General features: G+C 43.4%; 1 protein-coding gene across 1 annotated transcript in view; it reads right to left on the bottom strand.

Moving 5' to 3' along the window:
• The window catches only part of COL14A1 (collagen type XIV alpha 1 chain), a 206,430-nt gene that overhangs the window by 107,806 nt on the left and 78,908 nt on the right, over positions 1-19,716 (bottom strand). Inside the window, 8 exon segments of the mRNA XM_044294523.1 lie at positions 635-764; positions 1,285-1,430; positions 2,505-2,634; positions 4,607-4,758; positions 6,957-7,118; positions 8,955-9,119; positions 16,916-17,035; positions 17,127-17,282. Coding sequence (XP_044150458.1) covers positions 635-764; positions 1,285-1,430; positions 2,505-2,634; positions 4,607-4,758; positions 6,957-7,118; positions 8,955-9,119; positions 16,916-17,035; positions 17,127-17,282 — 1,161 coding nt within the window.

Below are 19,716 nucleotides of genomic sequence, written 5' to 3'. Positions count from 1 at the left end.
TAACATACTCCAGATGGATGCCAGAGGTTGGCAGGAACAGGCTTAACCCCCCCCCCCTGTTCCTCCCCTTGTGGTAGGAGTAAGCTGGTCCTGCTCCCTGCCAAGATGGGGAGTTCCTGTCCAGCGACAGAGAGGAGAGGAAGCAACCTGCAAAGCTTCTGCTCCTGTTACAGAATCTCCATAGTGATCACGTATTCTGCCACAAGTGAAGTCTTGAAAGCTCGACAGCATAAGTATGGCTATAATCAGCATCTACAGACAAAGCTGTAAGGTGAGGGACTACAGCTAAGACACCCATCACTCAGAACATTACTAGTCCGGTATGATCTACATGATAAACTGCAACCTTCCTTTAGATTCCTTGCTGGGGCCACAGAGAGATGCATTCATTAATTCTATCTATCTACTTCCTAGATTGTACAATAGATAAACATATAAACTACGGTGCAGTATATCACTATTTCAGTATTTGATACTATGTTGTTAAAAAAACGATGGAAAATTAAATATGTTTAAATCCTTATATCTTACAGTATAACCATCTTTGTAGTATGTAATTTAAGCATGACTGAGTCGTCACATTACCTAGATACAACTTCTTTTAAACCTGTCATTACACCTATAAACCCCTTACATGTGGTTTCTTGCCCGGTGAGTGGATCGCTGGCTTCTTCTCCAAACATTGAATAGACTGTGACTGTGTATTCTGTGCTGGGAGTCAATCCATCCAACGCAACATCTGTCACTGAACCATCAACCTTCATCTGGAATATTTGAAATTATTATTGTCACCAACAGCTGATCTACTCTGCTTACACCACTGTATGTATCAAAGCATATCCTGCTGCAGGGTCAGTGGGTATTAGGGTAGCAAAAGGCCAATTCTAGAAACTCTTGAGGGATATCCATAGTAGGCCACCACCTAGGGTGTCAAGGTTATTTTTAAATGTTCTGTCTAATTGAAATTCAGAGATAGCTTGTACTATCCCTGATACCAACCATAGGTTTGGTGGCCCCTTAATTAATAATTAATGAGATTACATCCCAAATGTCCCTCTTTGGAGAAACAGTCCTTAGTTTTCATCTAGATCCCTCTTTGCTCTTAAAATGTCCTTGTCTTGGCACTGAACAATAGATTTGCCATAAAATACTTTTTCTATATTGGTTAAAGCACCAATAAATTGGCCAAAAACAATGTCATGGCTGAAAACTGGATCTTCTATGCAATAAACGTTTAGTGCCTGTAGACCATCTGAAATATTCAGTCGTACAATTACTAGTTACCTCTTTTTCATCTGCAGCCAATCCCTCGGTGAGAGGAGCATAGAGGATCATATACTCAGTAGCACCTGCAACACCAACCCATTTTGCCCTCATACTTCTGTGGGTGACGTCATATAGCTCAAGATCAGATGCCATCGGTAATGCCACTTTTAAAGAAAAATATCAACACTTATTGTAAGAAAACTAAAGCAAAAGTCTAGAAGTAAAAAACGGCAATGATGGTCCTGACAGGTTTGGACTGAGAGATAAGGTTTGGACGAGGCCAGTGAATTAAACCTTTGCACAAGGTATAAGAAAGCCTAGCAATAATTCTGAACTTGAGCCAATTCCTCACTTCCATTTTTTCCAGAAATGAAGTTCCTCATGAGCCCCATGGCAAACCTTTGAATGGACCCCTTTAAATCAGAACCCAGACCAGATCACAAAATCAGATCACAGATCAGAACCCTAAACAATACCTCAAAATTAATTAGATAAAAAAAAATAATATTTACCTCTCCTCACTTCACCGCTGGCCGCCATCAGGACCTTGTGTGCCAGACCCAGAAGGGTCTGATGTGGCGGAAGGACAGGGGCCTGTAGGCTCACTGAAATATAGGGACTTGTGACGATTGCGACTGTTGTGATCCATATAGTCATGCCACTGGAAATTGGAACAACTAGGTCTAGGCCCCTTAGCAACCTATCTCAGCGACGCTCACTAGAGACATCTTGAATGTTTTCCATTCCATTGTTACTAAACTAAAAATGTACACATATTGTAACTTACTAAGAAAGTGTGACTCCCACCCTTGCCGAGTATTACATGGTTGGCCAATCATTCTAATGGGAGCCATGTAATACTTCTGCATGCAACGGCAACTACACAGGAAACATGATTGGCTGCAACATCCCCTGAAAGTATTAGCTGATCTCTGGGATTTTCAGAAGAATGGCACCAAAATGTACACCAATGCATCACGTGGGAGGCATACCGATATGCAGTATAGACACCATGTATTAGAATAGGAGACACGATATGCAGTATAGACACCATGTATTAGAATAGGAGACACGATATGCAGTATAGACACCATGTATAGGAATAGGAGCCCTATACAAAACACATGATGCCTTATACTGCATACTAATAATTGGCAATAAAATAACACAACAGCAACACCACCACAAAAACACCTCGAGTTCAAGAGGCCTAAAGGAGGAGGAGACAAGTTACTTACATGTGGTTTCAGCACCGCGCAGGCCTTCCGTTGTACTCCTTGTGTACACAGCAAACACAGCTATTTGATATTCTGTCAGAGACATCAAGTTCTTGAGTACAGTGGTGGACACGCTGCCATCAACTATGACCTGCAAAAACAAGAAGACATACATGGGTCCTTCAGGCTGCCCAAAGTTTTTAGGTGGCTCCTAAGCCCATGTTGAAGTCACGACTATGTGTTTGGTCGTGACTCTTTGTGTCGCATGCAGTTGTCAGTGGTCTGCTTGTTGTCTACCGCAGGTGAGGGCAGTTAGTTTGTTGTCTCACGTGTGGTTGCCGCTGGCAACATGATGTTTGTTGGCAGTGTAGCAGCCTGAGCTGGTTGCTAGGCGGTTCGCTGTCAAGGCATGCGGTTGCATCTGCAACGTGTGTTCGTATGTGTTCACTTTCTATGTTTGGTGTGCACGGGATTTAGTTGTGTGTGCATTTCCCCTTTAAGTGACACTTTCCTTGTCTGGTGTTGGAAGGGTTAACTCCTTTTCTAGTATGCGTGTGTGGGGGTGGCTGGTTGGGCTATTTAGCTTCTGCTGGTTGGGCTATTTAGTAGCTGAGGGGGTACTCCAGCCATGCTTTATGCTGGAGTCATCCTCCTGGTCTTATATGCCATCTATCCAGTGAGGGCCACCCTTGTGGTCATAAAATTATATGTATGATGTTAAGAAGATGTTTTTAGGGTTTCTATGTTTATTGCAGCTATGGCTGTGTGATTTGTTGGTGTGTGCGGTGTCCTAAATGTTTGTTTGGACATCAGTACTTGTGCACGGGTTCCAGTCAGCATGTCTGTGGCAGGTAGGTGTATTACTGGTTTAACTCACCTGCCATATCCATATGCTGTATATGTTTCCCCTCTCCTTGCTCCTTGGCCAGTAAGACTCCTGTTCGTCCGTGTCTAGGAGGAACAGGTCGTCTTACCCTGCCCTTAGTCCAGGGATTTCCTGAGGGCTAGTAGGGACCCTAGGTTCCGGAGTATGAGCCCTCCTACCATCTGGGTTGGCTCATACGGTTAGGAGTCAGGGTCAGAATTAGGGACGCGCTAGGAGGTGACCTGCTCCCTGATCCTGTCGTCCTGGCCTAGCAGCGACCCTTATCCTATTATCATCGCACGGTGGAGGGTTTCCCCATCCTCATCCGTGACAGTATGAACACAAGGGTTGCCCTCACTGGATAGATGGCATATAAGACCAGGAGGATGACTCCAGCATAGAGCATGGCTGGAGTACCCCTCAGCTACAGGCATCCAGCAGGAGCTAAATAGCCCAAGCAGCCACACACACACACATACTAGGAAAGGAGTTAACCCTTCCAACACCAAATAAGGAAAGTGTCACTTAAAGGGGAAATGCACACACAACTAAATCCCGTGCACACCAAACATAGAAAGTGAACACATACAAACACACGTTGCAGATGCAACCGCATGCCTTGACAGCAAACTGCCTAGCAACCAGCAGACCGCTGACAACTGCATGCGACACAAAGAGTCACGACCAAACACATAGTCGTGACAGTTAGATATCAAGGGTTTACCTTACATGGTAGTTTTTTGTGACCAGATCATGACCATTGTGACACAGTGAGAGGTTTTGTCTGGGAAAACAGGTATTTTCCTCCCAGCAAGTGCTGCTGTGCTGATTTACAGCCAGGTGAGGTCAAATACTGGACCGGATTTTAAATGCCAGGTCCGGGTTTTGGCAGCACCTGGCTGTCCTTAAATAGGCAGCTGGGCTCAGAAGCCAGGTCTCTGTGTTGGGATTTGGGAGCCTTGTGTCTGGATGAAAGCTTGCTACCTGTTTGGCGTGAAAACAGGTTGGTGCTGCTATTATCAAGGAGTCTTTGAGGCAGAATTGCCGCACGGTGTGAATTACCACCAACACCGCAAGGTGACTTTTTGCTTGTTTATGACTGCTTGTTTTGTCACTTGCCTAAAGTGTGAATAAAACACTGAACCGTTTGATCCAAAGAACTTGTTGCCTCTATACTGCGTCCGCTAATCCTGTCTACCAGAGCAAGTCCCCACACCATGTTAAGATGATAAAAACCCAGTTAGCTGCTAGTGCTTACCTCTTCTGGCTGTCCTCCCTTAGTTGGATAATACACCACACGGTATTTTTCGACATTTCCTGGAGCGTGAGTCCAACTAACGCGGAAACTTCTTGCTGTTACTTCTGACGTGACTAATTCAGATGGAGAGCCAAACTCCTCAACTATGTCCGCTAGAAACAGAGAATCAGTGTCATTCTCAAATCAGACACCTTCAACCACCCACACAGTTTTATGTGATATGTCTTATAAGACAATTGAGAATTTTAGAAGGTCGTTGTGTCATGTCTACTTGGCCATACTACTGTGAACTACTCTAAAATTACAAAATATGGGCCAACATCTATGGCTATCTACAATATCTATGGCCAGTTATGGACTATTCAGGAGGAGATAAAACATGCTGGATAATTTTCTTCTAAGGGTAATTCAGTGGCGGAAGGATTTGCTGCAGATGTGCCCAAGGCTTCACCCATGCATGTGAATGGGGGAAAACCCATTGGCATTTATGCGATGAAGATTGTCATTGGATTGGATGTGGATTTCGGCCCAGAATCTAGTCTGAAACCCATTGCTAATCCACCTCTCCAGGCTACCCTTCCTCTTACCTTGTGACTTTTACTTTTGTAATTGCTTCTAGCAAAAGTAACTATCCACAGTTCTTCTGGCTCCTCTGGTTCCTATTAATAGATGTTATCCAGGGACTCAATCACTGAACCAGTTAGGGGAGCCTACATACCTCAACCCTAACCAAAGTCATGGAAAAGACGGGTAGTGCAGGTTAAATAGTGCCGTCCAGTTAGCTGTTTTCTGGGTAAGTCAGTCATCAAATCATTAAAACAGGTCAACCAAAGACCCCATGGTTAATTTTTTATAGAGACAGATTGTAACATTGGCAGGCCATGTCCATCACTGCCCCACTACTTCTATTATAAATATTATTCAATGAACTACTACTACTCCCATTTTTGCCATCACCACCACTCCCCTCCTCTCTTTGCTGTGTACAATTACATGACTGCTTCTAATTGTTAGTCAGCTTTCGCTATAAATGCTGGACTGTCTTCTCACTCCTCATCTGCGCTTAGATTCCTAGTTAACTAGTGAACGTTGTGCTACTTTGATTGTCTGTCCATGTACTGAAGTTCTACCTTTTAAGCAATTCTGATACTCCTCTGCTTGCCCTGACCTTGGCCTGTGTACAGTACAGACTCTTTATATTGCCTGCCCTGACCTCGGATTAGTCTCATGGAATTGTACAATCTCTTCCTGCCCTGACCTATGCTTGTTTACCGACTGTTGCCTATCACCTTGCAACGGTGTTTCTCACCACTGTGGGTCAGCTGCCAACTACACCGGGACTATTCCAAGAGTTAGCAGCCTGGTGGCTCACCTGCATTGAAAACCAGATCCCTGTGTAGGAGTTAAAAGGTGAATACCAGGGAATCACCAGGATAATGCCCTTAGAACTAGCCAAGTCAAACTGGTTATTTGGTACAATGGGCCCAAAGATAAACAATATGCACAACTGAGTCGCCCTGTGTGGCCATCTGCTTCACGTTGAGTCCTGCCTAGTCTAGAAGAAGACTATATTTATAGAAGTACAGCTCTGTACTTCTGTTTACTGAATAAACCACAAGTTCTGCATTTGAAGACTAGAGTGTGCTTATATTCTGGATAACGGGGGTATTTGGGCTGATACCCAATACTGCAGGCACCACCACTTTTTTGGATTTATTTAAAGCCATAAGTGCTGCTACAAATCTGCTTTTTGTTTAGCCTAGAATAAGACTATATTTATAGAAGTACAGCTCTGTAAAATCATAATTCTTCCTATGCAGTTACTGACTTTATTGCTAAAATGTAGCCCGAGGGGCAGTAACCCTAAAATGCAATGGAGAATGTCAGGGTCTTAAAAACTCTAAGAGTCATGACATTAAATAATGTTGATTTATTGTCATGAATGTATTTGTTAGCAATAGAGTGCAATATAAGAGATGACTACCCTCATCATATCATATCCACCCAATAAACAGGGTTATAAAGAGCCAGCTGATGGCCCCGGGATGTGTAACATGCACATACAGACTCTTGTCTTTCAACTCTCATCCCCAATGATGCCTCATGATCAGAGGTATAATATGAAGCTCCAGGGCCCTAATGTAAAATCTGGAGCAGGGCTCCCACCTGCTATGAGCCATTTACAATATGGGGGATGTTCTTACATGGCAGAAGGTCTCTGGACCCCCCTTAGGCACCAGTACTGGGTTTGACTGGTACCTCCGCACCCCCTATAACTAATACCCAGGTCATGGTGACGAAAAACTTTGCCTTGGTAGAAACAACCAATCCTACTGTCATATTCACTCACCTTTAATGGTTATGTCTATATCCTCCACTCTCTCACACACAGTTTTCGTAAGAGACTCAACAATCGAGTTCATGATGTTGAAGTCGGCCACATTGTAAACGTGGTCGCTGTGCGGCTCGGAGGCGATCTCTCTCAGCTCATTAACATCAGCGTTTTTTACACCTTAAAGGGGTTTAGAACAGATAGAAATGACAAACAAGATGTTAGTAAAGTTACATGGTAAAATAGTATCACACGCAAAGCTCTACAGAAAATGTGAAAATCTCATATATCTATTTATCTATCTAACATGTAGCTATGCATTTCAAATCTATCTATTTCAAATCTATCTATCTAATCTACATCTATCTCTCTATCTATATCTATCTCTCTGTCTATATCTATCTATATATCTGTCTACAGTCTCTCTGCTCTGCTAATACAGGAGAATCCCAAGCGAGGGATCCACCATATTACATATGAATGCCGCCAGTGCAGTAACTTATTAAGATAATGCCTGAGGGGGGTAAAATGGCTGCATCTCTTCAAAACCTTCCACAACTTTTCATAGCCCTTTAATAGTTATAAAAAGGTGACAAAGAAGATAATCGACTCCATGAAGCCAAGTGAAACACAGAAGGTTCTTTTCTTGTCTTAAGTGGAAAAACATGTATAATATTTGATAATTAATACTATTGATTTCTCAAAATCACTCCAGTCAACCAAAGATTTACATTTTTTGACTTAATTACTGCAGCGCCCCTTCTGTGGCCTTTCCTCTAAGCTCCTCTCCAATCTCAACCTCTAGTCAACCTCTCGATTGGGGAGGAGCAGAGTGTTGCAGTAATTAAGTCAGGAAAGATCTTCATTTCCTGACTTAATTACTGCAACATTCTTGCTCCTCTCCAATCGATTCTAAAATCTGCTGCTCAGTTAAAGGGGTTGTCTCAGCTTGTCGCTTATGACAAATCCCGTCACCATGAATGGAAAGCAAGCTGCACATTTTCTCCATTCACTGCTGTAGGAATTCCAAAAATAGCCAAGTGCTGGTTCTGCTATTTTTTTTTAAAGTTTCATAGTGGTGGTCGCACATGCACAACATCCTTTCTTTTCATTGCTATGGGACTTCCTTAAATAGCCGTCCATGTTTGGCATAGCAGTGAATGGAGAGGACACCTCACATGCTCTCCATTCATGTTTGTGCCCTGTTCATATATGAGCCGGTCTCAGAGGTGGGACCTGCACCTACTGGACAGTTATGGCATATCCTTTCGATATTCCATAAATGTCCAGATGGGAAAAACTTTCCACCTCTGCCCTCGTTCTCCTTGCTCCTTTAGCACCTTTCCCCTCTGCAAGTCCCTTCTTGGCAGTCCACAACCTGCTTACATCTCTGCCCTAATCCTCTAATATCTTCCCACACAGAATCTCCACTTCTTGCCAGACTTTCTTCTTTGCTGTCCTCTTCTCTGCTCCTCAGAACTTCTTCAAGGTTTCTTCCACGAATCCCCCATATTTTGAAACTCACCACCCCAGCACATGAGAGTCTTTCTGACCATTCAAACATTTAAACTTAACCTACAAACCCATAGAAAAATGTACACCCCGTGGTAACCCCCCACCCCCATCCCTACACAACTTTAACAACTACAACTATAAAATCGAAATCTCAGATGTACAGGGACTACTTTCTTCGATGTCTCTGGATGGAGGGATGGGTGTTGATTGGCAAGTGAACTTGTTTAGCACCTACTCAGAAGAGGATCTGTCAAGGGACAGCTGATAAAAAGTGGTCATTTGGGTGTTTCAAGTGATCACCCATCTTACGCACCATGGACATCTCATCCGAGGCTTGCTTGTTTACATAGCCCACAGAAGGGGACCTAGGCCCGTTCCTGTAAAATTTACAGACTTCTAGTAAAAGTGGCCAATCATATCATAGTGCTATACAATCAGTAATAACAGTAGAACATACAGTATATTAAAATTACACAAGATAAGCAATTCCTCATCGCTTACCAATAGCAAACAGTTCAATTCCTGCGTCTTTCAGGCTCTTGGCAGGTGGAATAACATCATCTTGAGATTTTCCATCTGTAATCAAAATACCAATCTTTGGAATATCCGTTCTTGCTCCTGCTTCTGGCGTAAAGCTATTTTCCTGAATGTAGGTTAAGGCCAGCCCTAAGAAACAAAGAAAAAGTGAAGACAAAATCATGGGAGGCAAATGTCACAGGAAAATTGCTAATTAGATTCCATAACATAAAAAACATTTCCTAAATAGTTGCAGTATTATAATAGTTATATTCTTGTAAATAGGGAGCAGTAATATAGTAGTTATATTCTTGTACATAGGAGCAGTATTATAGTAGTTATATTCTTGTATATAGGAGCAGTATTATAGTAGTTAAATTCTTGTACATAGGAGCAGTATTATAGTAGTTATATTCTTATACATAGGAGCAGTATTATAGTAGTTATAGTCTTGTACATAGGAGGCAGTATTATAGTAGTTATATTCTTATATATAGGAGCAGTATTATAGCAGTTATATTCTTGTGCATAGGAGCAGTATTATAGTAGTTATATTCTTGTACATAGGAGCAGTATTATAGTAGTTATAGTCTTGTACATAGGAGGCAGTATTATAGTAGTTATATTCTTATATATAGGAGCAGTATTATAGCAGTTATATTCTTGTGCATAGGAGCAGTATTATAGTAGTTATATTCTTGTACATAGGGGGCAGTATTATAGTAGTTATATTCTTGTCAATTTTCTTTTTATTGAAAAGAAGCAGACAGCATGTACATAGTGACCATACATACTCAGAGCAATAATTCCAAGTACATCAATAAAAGCCACATAAGGGATAGACACATCCCATAAGCATATACAAGCAGCATGGACAAAAAATTGCGTCAAGACAGGGACCCAACAGGATGCATACAATACAACGTGTCATATAAACCTATAGGCCCTTGCGTATCTTTGCAGATGTACACCTTGAGTATATAAGAATGTGCTTACGCACGTCACTTAGTCTGCGGGGACATTTTAACTTGATGGTGAACAGCAAGGCAACGACCTTACCAACAAATCAAACCATAAACTAGATCTCAAAGCACAGCATGTGGGAAAATGCGAGAACACAGTGCTAGGGTAGAACGTAGCAGTTCAGAAAGATAGGGTCAAATGACCTTTATTGAGCTGTCACTGAGAATGATAGACGGTAGTGTAGCCAAGGTTTCCACACTTTGACATGTTTCTCATGAGTTCTGGACTCCCAGCTAGCCAGTTCCTCTAGACGTTGTATGTGTTCAACCTTATTTACCCAATGTAAGAGAGTAGGCGGTTCGGTACTGAGCCATCTCTGAGGGATTATTAGTCTCGCAGCCTGGATCAGTTGTGTGGCTAAATTGCTTTTAGAAGGGGATAGCTCTGTAGTGGGCAGCCATAGTAGGACCAACTCTGGAGACAAAGGTATCACCTTGTGCGTAATCAAGTTAATGGTTTTGGATACCGCAGCCCAGAAAGGCTGAATCTTAGGGCAGGACCAAAAAATATGTGAGAGAGTGCCCTCCCCGGTCTCACATCTCCAACAACGGTCACTAGGACTAAGGCCTCTAAGGAACAGTTGTTTTGGTGTCATATACCATTGGGTGAGTACCTTAAAGGAATGCTCCTGGATTTTGACACACCTGGAGAAGCCATGCGAGTGTGCATAAAGGCGGAGAACGTCTGTCTCCGAGAAGGTCCTATCTAGTTCTGACTCCCAGGTTCTCACGAATAGGGGGACATCTGTAGTATTGGGGACATTTAGCCCCAGATAGAATAAAGAGATCACTCTTCTGTGTGGCGAGCTGGATGACAAGATTTTTTCAAACCACGTCAACTCCTGTTTGTGGGCCCGATTCCCCAGTAAAATCTTGCTGACTAGTTTAAAGTCGGCTAAGCCTAAGAAGTTGCAGGATCGCACAGCCAGACGCAGAGGGTGTTCAGCAGACAATTCACCCAAGGCTTCATCTAGGAGCGTTTTAACAGAGAAATCTCTAAGAGTACGCCACGCTGGTGATGCGCCTGTTAACTTAGATCTTGCAGCATAGGGAGCCAAATCTGCAGGCATGACTAGCGAGGGATTGCCTAATAACTTTCCATCTTTGTTAAGTTGCCTAATCACCAGGCTTGTGCCTTTAAGCAGCGTATGGCTGTGTAGGGAAGTGGAGGTCAGACCCCACAACGCGGCTCTCTGTAGTTGAGAAAGTTGGAGTATCTCCAAGTCAGTGCCCAACGTAGAGTAGCTAGGAACGTGGAGCTGCATCCACCGTCTAAGATGGATAGCCTGGTAATATAACTGTACGTCTGGCAGAGCAAACCCTCCCTGAGTCTTCCTCAAGATTAATCTGCTATGCGCTATCCTGGCTCCCCTCCCCCCCCATAGGTAAGTAGAAAACAACCTCCTTACCTGTGTAAAAAATGAGGAGGGAAGGAAGACAGGCAGCATCTGCATGACATAAAGTATTTTAGGCAATACAAAGGCCTTCAGCAGGTTCTTTCTCCCCATCCACGAAGTGTATGGTATGCGGAGAGAGCCCAGCAAGCGCTGCACTTCAGACAAGAGGGGTGTATAATTCAGTTGAAAGATATTTTTCGGATCCGACGGGATCTTAACCCCCAGATACGTAATGTGGGAGGTCTGCCATAGGAAGGGTGTCGTGGTCTTAAGGGAGGACACACTTTTCGATGGGGCTGTAATATTCATGGCCTCCGACTTGGTGTAATTCACCTTGTAGTTAGAGACCCTACCAAAAACTTCAAACAGAGATAGGAGATGCGGGAAGGCCTCGACCGGGTTGGAGACCATTACTAAAAGGTCGTCAGCATACGCAACATTGGTATATTCAATTGTATTATTCTTGGCCCTAACCCCCCTTATACCTGGATGGTCTCTAATGGCTTGTAGGAGGGTCTCCATCACTAATATATATAGGGCGGGGGATAGTGGGCATCCCTGTCGGGTGCCATTATGTATGGGGAAAGAAGGCGATAAAGTGCCATTTACTCTAATTTTAGCACTCGGATTGGTGTAAAGGGTCATGACAGCCCTTTGAAATTGCTCAGGGATGCCAAACCTCTGCAATGTCTTCACCATGAACTTCCAATTCACCCGGTCAAAGGCCTTCTCCGCATCAACACTCAGAAAAGTCAGAGGTGTACCTTGCTTCTTTGCCCACTGAATGGCCGTAACGACTCTGCAGGAGTTATGGTTCCCCTCTCTTCCCGGCACAAAACCCGCTTGGTCAGGGTGGATCAATTTAGGGAGAAAGGAGCTAAGACGAGAGGCCAAGATTTTGGCCCAGATCTTTATATCGACATTCAGGAGAGATATGGGCCTGTAACTCCCGCAGAGCGTGTGGTCCTTCCCTGGTTTAGGCAAGATAGTCACTGTAGCTTCTAGAGATTGGGTGGGAAGGCGTCCATCTGTGAGAAGAGAATTACACCAAGTCGTGAGTTGCGGGCATAAAATATCAGTAAATTTCCTGTAATACCCCACTGGAAAACCGTCCGGTCCTGGGCATTTCCCCACAGGCATTGATCTCAGGACCTTCTCCACCTCCTCCACAGTAATCGGAGCAGTCAGCAAGGATCCCTCTTCCCTGCTAAGGTGAGGCAAATTGAGTTGAGACAGAAAATCATCTAGCACAGAATCTGTAGTTAAGTCTGAGCGGTTAGTACTATCATCTAGGCCGTATAGGTTTTGGTAAAATTTCTGAAACTCTTTAGCTATGTCTATCGTTCTGTGCAGAGATTTACCATCATCTGATTTTATGCTAGAAATATACATAGAATCTTTCCTTTGCTTGACAAGAGCAGACATCAACTTTGAGCCTCGGTCCCCATGAGAGAAAAACCGGAACTGCGCATATTGATATGCTCTGGCATGGCATATATTCAGGTGGTCTTTCAGTTTCGCTCTCGTGAGGAGGAGCTCTTGCTGAGCCTGTAAGGCTCTAGATCTTTTATGGAGACTCTCAATCTCAGTAATCCGATTAAGTAGGGACTGTATGGTTTGCTGCCTTTCCCTTTTAATTTTGCAACCCAGAGCTATGAATTCCCCCCTCATAACAGATTTATGTGCTTCCCACACAGTCGGTAAAGGAACATCTGGGGTTAAGTTCTCCTCAAAAAACCACGACAGCCTCCGAGACAGCGCCTCCACTACCTCCTTTTTATCTAGCAACGTCTCGTTAAGTCTCCATTGTTTACTAGTGGAGGGTAGACTAGAGATATGTATAACTACTGACACCGGAGCATGATCCGAAACTGTAATAGGACCAATCTCTGCCTGCTTTACCATGTCAATACACGAATTCGAAATCAGGAGGTAATCCAATCTTTTGTAAACATTATGGGGGGCAGAGAAAAAAGTGTAATCCCTGCCTGTGGGATGTACTAAGCGCCAAGCATCAGTCAGGTTAGCGTCAGAAATGCACGAATTAATACAGCCCAAGGTTTTCTGCGTTTGCTGGGTGGAACCGTCTGAGGTGTCAATACTAGGGTTAAGAGCCACATTGAGGTCCCCGCCAACAACACAAACCCCCTCGGCAAAGGCTTTAAGAGCTTGCAACGTCTGCGATATCCAAGCTTTCTGACCCCTGTTGGGGCTGTAGAGGCTCGCTAGGGTTACAGGTTGGGTGCCTATTGTTCCTTTTACAAAAACAAATCTGCCCTCTGCGTCTGACTGTGTGGCTGACATTGTAAACGGCACCCTTTTGGCAATGGCGATACCGACCCCTCTTTTGGCCTTCACATAGGTGCTGAGGAACCAATTGTTATAATATCCCTTCTGTAAGGTAGGGACGTTCTCGGATCTGAAATGCAGCTCCTGAAAAAAGCATATGTCCGTGCGAGATTTCTTCAGTAAACGTAAGACTTGCGATCTCTTTTGTGGAGTATTAAACCCTCTTACATTAAAAGACGTGCATTTAATCTGTGCCATCTCGCATGTACATATAGACCCACCAGCGGCCATCTACCATCATGTGCAGGAGAGATCTAAAACCATAAATAACTGGAGTGTAACCATTGTTCCTTGCAGAACTTGGGAACATGGCCACGTAACCAAACATAGGGGGGATACATCTGACAACTCCCGATAAGGAGCATACAGTCAGTATGCCGTCCACCCAGTTAATGCGCTGACACCAGGACTGCGCTAGTGTACCCCTGATGTAAGACATGTGGGGGGGGGATCTAAGGTCTTATATAGATCCTAAGTTACCCGCAGAACCTGCTAACCTGGTGCAACATATATAAGTTGATGAATATCATAACCCGGCATGGGACTCCCAGCATAACACTAGACAGCCCAGGACTGGGCCAGGTCGCAAAATATATAATAACAGGAAATCGGCATGTTATAAGCTAACCTAAATCCATGCTTAGGTGAAGCAATGAAATAACGGGGTGACATGAATACACAACCAGAGGCCCCGACTCAATAACTGATAACCTTACAACCGAAGGTGCTCAAGTGTCCCGAAATCTGGAACCTGTCTTCCTCCTTGGCGCTGCTGTGTTCCACCTCTGCACTCCCGGTAACTCTGGTAGCGGAACTCCGGTCTCCGCCGAGGGCAGCCATGACGGGATGTCCATGGGAGAGGTCTGGAGTAGCTCCCATGCTGCTGCAAGGTCCCCTGGCACTCTGATGGTACATCTTCTGCCCCCTATGGCAAACGTTAAGCCAAAAGGAAATAGCCACTTGTAAGGGGTCTTAATGTGCCGCAGATGATCAGTGAGGGGTCGGAGGGCCCTCCGCTTGTTCAGCGTCGTTGGCGCCAAATCCTGAAACAAGAGGATCTTGGATTCTTTGTAGGTGAGTTCCTGCTGCTCTCTTGCAGCTCTCAGGATCGCAGCTGTATCTGTATATTTCAGGAGGCCACACACCACGTCTCTTGGGTTTTCATTATCTTTCGGCTTTGGCCGGAGCGACCGGTGGATGCGCTCAATTTCTATGCTGCCAGCACTCTCCGCTCCCACGAGGCTGTCAAAGATGGCGGCCGCCACTTCAGGCAACTCCTCGTGTGTAATCTGTTCAGGGAGGCCGCGCAGACGAATGTTCTTCCGCCTGCTGCGGTTCTCCTGGTCTTCAATTAAAGAGAAGGCAGTGTCCAAGGAGACCATACAGGCTGCGGCGTTAGCACCCAGGGTATGTGCATGTGATAAAATGGCCGCCTGATTGCCTTCTAGCGTCTCCACTCTGTGGCCAATCTGCTTTATATCCGACTTAATCTCTTGCAAATCCTGCATCACAGGAGCTATGGCCATAGAGAGGGCCTTCTGGAGGAATTTCCTCGATATGGGAGCTGTACCCGGCTGCAGAGACTCGTCTTCCAGGTCAGGGTGCACCCCTGTGGCCCCTTCCGAATCCACAGACCATTCATCCGGAGCAGGCGGCGCCATCTTAGCCCCGCCGCTGGTGCCGCTGGCCGGCTTCTTATTCAGGTACCGCTCCATTTCTGCAGCCCCTCGGTCCGCTTTTGGGGATTCTGCTTTGTCTCTGGGGTTGTATCTGCCGATTTTCACCATACTTTGATGGGTTAGAGTGCAAAATTAACCAGGTTGCAGGGTTACTGTGAGAGGAGCTCTCCTACATGCGACTGTCCAGGTTGGCAGTCAGACTCCGCCCCCATAGTAGCTATATTCTTGTACATAGGAGTAGTATTATAGTAGTTATATTCTTGTACATAGGAGCAGTATTATAGTAGTTATATTCTTGTACATCGGAGGCAGTATTATAGTAGTTATATTCTTGTACATAGGAACAGTATTATATTAGTTATATTCTTGTACATAGGAGCAGTATTATAGTAGTTATATTCTTGTACATCGGAGGCAGTATTATAGTAGTTATATTCATGTACATAGGAGCAGTATTAAAGTATTTATATTCTTGTACATAGGAGGCAGTATTATAGTAGTTATATTTTTGTACATAGGAGCAGTATTAAAGTAGTTATATTCTTGTACATAGGAACAGTATTATATTAGTTATATTCTTGTACATAGGAGCAGTATTATAGTAGTTATATTCTTGTACATAGGAGCAGTATAATAGTAGTTATATTCTTGTATATAGGGGACAATATTATAATAGTTATATTCTTGTACATAGGAACAGTATTATAGTAGTTATATTTTTGTACATAGGATGCAGTATTATAGTAGTTATATTCTTGTACATAGGGGCAGTATTATAGTAGTTACATTCTTGTACATAGGAGGCAGTATTATAGTAGTTATATTCTTGTACATAGGAGCAGTATTATAGTAGTTATAGTCTTGTACATAGGAGCAGTATTATAGTAGTTATATTCTTGTACATAGGAGCAGTATTATAGCAGTTATATTCTTGAACATAGGAGCAGTAATAGAGTAGTTATATTCTTGTACATAGGAGCAGGATTATAGTAGTTATATTCTTGTACATAGGAGGCAGTATTATAGTAGTTATATTCTTGTACATAGGAGCAGTATTATAGTAGTTATATTCTTGTACATAGGAGCAGTATTATAGTAGTTATATTCTTGTACATAGGAGCAGTATTATAGTAGTTATATTCTTGTACATAGGAGCAGTATTATAGCAGTTATATTCTTGAACATAGGAGCAGTAATAGAGTAGTTATATTCTTGTACATAGGAGCAGTATTATAGTAGTTATATTCTTGTACATAGGAGCAGTATTATAGTAGTTATATTCTTGTACATAGGAGCAGTATTATAGTAGTTATATTCTTGTACATAGGAGGGAGTATTATAGTAGTTATATTTTTGCACATAGGAGCAGTATTATAGTATATAGTCTTGTACATAGGAGCAGTATTATATCAGTTATATTTTTGTACATAGGAGGCATTAATATAGTAGCTATATTCTTATACACAGAGGACAGTATTATATATACCAAAAGTGATTACCTGTGAGTGTGTTTCCACCTTTATAAGGCAGGTTACGGACAGCATCTATGACAGCTTCTTTGGTGCCATAGCTGTTCAGGTTCCATTCTATTCTGGGATCTCCACTGTATTGCGCCAAACCTGGACCAGAAAAGAAAACATATTAAGCTTTGATCATTAATTTTACAAATATTACCAAATCAATATGAGAAGTAGGTCATCGTCACATTACCTATTCTGGTTTTACCGCTGCCAACGTTGAATGCACTGACCAGGTTCTCTATGAATAGGCGGACAAGTCTAAAATTGACTCGACCTATACTCCACGAGCCGTCCACCAGAATCACTATATCTGCATTTGCTGGAGTTTTACAAGTAAATTGCACGTCTATGAAAGATACAAAAGAGAAAATTGCGCCAGTGAACAAGGACTGGGAGTCGCGCTAATTGTGTTGACAATAAAAAAAAATTATAGTCATTGTCAGTACATTTCTGTACTGTTATCTGATGTGCAGAGGTAGATAGAAGGTATGGTACATAACATATTATGTTCCTAGATGCAGAGTATTCACGCATGGCTGTAGTTAAAGGGGCTGTCCACTTTAGACAATATTTTTTTTCTTAGAAGGATTCTAAGAGACTTACATGGGGTCATAAATCTGCAGAATTTGTGGAGGAATCCCTGGAGCGCCACCACACATTAAATGAAGCATTACAGTTTTCCCATTGAAATGAATGGACTGCTTGTGTAATACATACATGATCTGTCTTCCATGGGTATCCCCTTCACATATTGTGATAACAGAATATTTCTAAAACATGCAACTCCATTATCCTAAATTGCATCACACAGTGTTCCAGGAAGTTAAAGACCATGTACACCTTTGGGGACAATTTTTTTTTATGATTGTATTTTTGCTCATTTTAGGCTAAAACTCATTTTTTTCAATTTGTATTTATTAAAAATATTGAGCCGTTCTGTCTTAAACGGTTCACTATTTGTCTAGGTATGTGAATGGTACTTTTACTTTGGTCCGGTATTCTAATAAACCTTATCTCTAAAGGTCATAAACACTTATTTAAAGGTTAATTTAGACGAACCAACAATCGTCCAGATTATTGGGAACGACGGTTCCTGCGAACCCTCGTTCCTGATAATCTGACCATAGTGATCCTTCATCCTCATACTGTGAAGGAGATCAAGGAGAACAATCCAGCACTTTGTAAAATATTCAAGCGCTTTATTGGTATCGTAGCCAATAATTCACAAGCAGATAACCTTCACCCAGACAGCAGTTGCAGTTGACGCGTTTCGAACACCAATGTGTTCTTAGTGGTAACTAAGTGTGGCCAGATCCGGGAAGCCTTATATTCAGTTGTATTAAGTCCCTCCTACTACTTAGGTGAGAACACAAATTGCAAGGCTTCTTATATATACTAAATTCGACATAATGGCTATGAGAAAACGCCCTGTGTGAACAATCATAAAAAAAAAAAGTCATAAGTAAAATATCTACGTAACATAATACAATGGCTTTTTCATATGCCCAGATGGTATGGTAAAGCAATGTCTGTCTAGTCACTGAAAAATAAAAAAAAATAAAAAAACAGCAAGGGTCCATTTTTAATAATGATACATTAATTCTTTATGTGTACAAAGTGTGTAATTATGTTTTACCTACAAAATGTAAATGCAGAGGTCTCCTTTACTGAGCGAGCAGCCGACAGTCAGGAAGGAACGCTTACTTCTCGACAATCAGACGCTCCATCAAAACGATAATGAGTGTTTAGGAGGTCAGAGAGCAAAAATAAGGACCCACGTCAGCTGAGCTGCCTGACAGGAAATAGTAAACCCATAGAGCATACTACTAGAGAATCTCAAGTCTGTACGGAGAAAGGGGCTTAAAACTTTTATTAAGGACCAATTGAAAAAATGATTTTTAGCTCAAAATGCAATAATAAAATAAAAAAATTCTCCCCAAAGGTGTCCATAGCCTTTAAGATATAGGGTGTTCTTTGGTGAAGTCCACAGAGTGCAATGCTGCTTGATCTGCCCATGATACACAGACACAAGAAATGGGGATCAGAAGGTCCAAAATGCATTTTTGACTTACAAACCCTGACATATTTTTAGTCCCAAATAAAAATCTCATTGGGGAGATGTATTTATTCCATCACAAGATATTAAAGGGAACCTGTCACCCAAAAATCGTCTATCAAGCTGGTTACAGTACCTTATAGTGCTGTGTCCTCGTTTCTCGATGCACTTTTTCTTCGTTTGGCCGCATGTCTGCTCATTCCGAAATCGTAGTTATATTCAGCTGCTGCCCCGTGCTGCAAGTCAGGCTTGAAGTCACGGGGGCAGCGGCCTCGGCGTCTTCCATGGCCCTCTCCCCGCCCCCTGCCTCTGTGACTGACACCCGAACATCCGAATCCGGGACCGCGCTCAACGGCCGCATGCGCAGTAAAGGGCGGCAGGAGCGCGGTCCCGGCTGCCGCGCGTACTACGCGCCGTCTTACTTTCGCCGCACTGCGCATGCGCCCGACATCCTGTATCAAACGCGCCCGCGCCCAGATGCCGGGCGCGGGCGCGTTTGATACAGGATGTCGGGCGCATGCGCAGTGCGGCGAAAGTAAGACGGCGCGTAGTACGCGCGGCAGCCGGGACCGCGCTCCTGCCGCCCTTTACTGCGCATGCGGCCGTTGAGCGCGGTCCCGGATTCGGATGTTCGGGTGTCAGTCACAGAGGCAGGGGGCGGGGAGAGGGCCATGGAAGACGCCGAGGCCGCTGCCCCCGTGACTTCAAGCCTGACTTGCAGCAC

This window comes from Bufo gargarizans, chromosome 5 (genome assembly GCF_014858855.1).
Source record: "Bufo gargarizans isolate SCDJY-AF-19 chromosome 5, ASM1485885v1, whole genome shotgun sequence".
Taxonomy (NCBI): Eukaryota; Metazoa; Chordata; class Amphibia; order Anura; family Bufonidae; genus Bufo; species Bufo gargarizans.
Note: the sequence above shows the minus strand (reverse complement) of the source record. Positions and strands in the feature narration are given on the sequence as shown.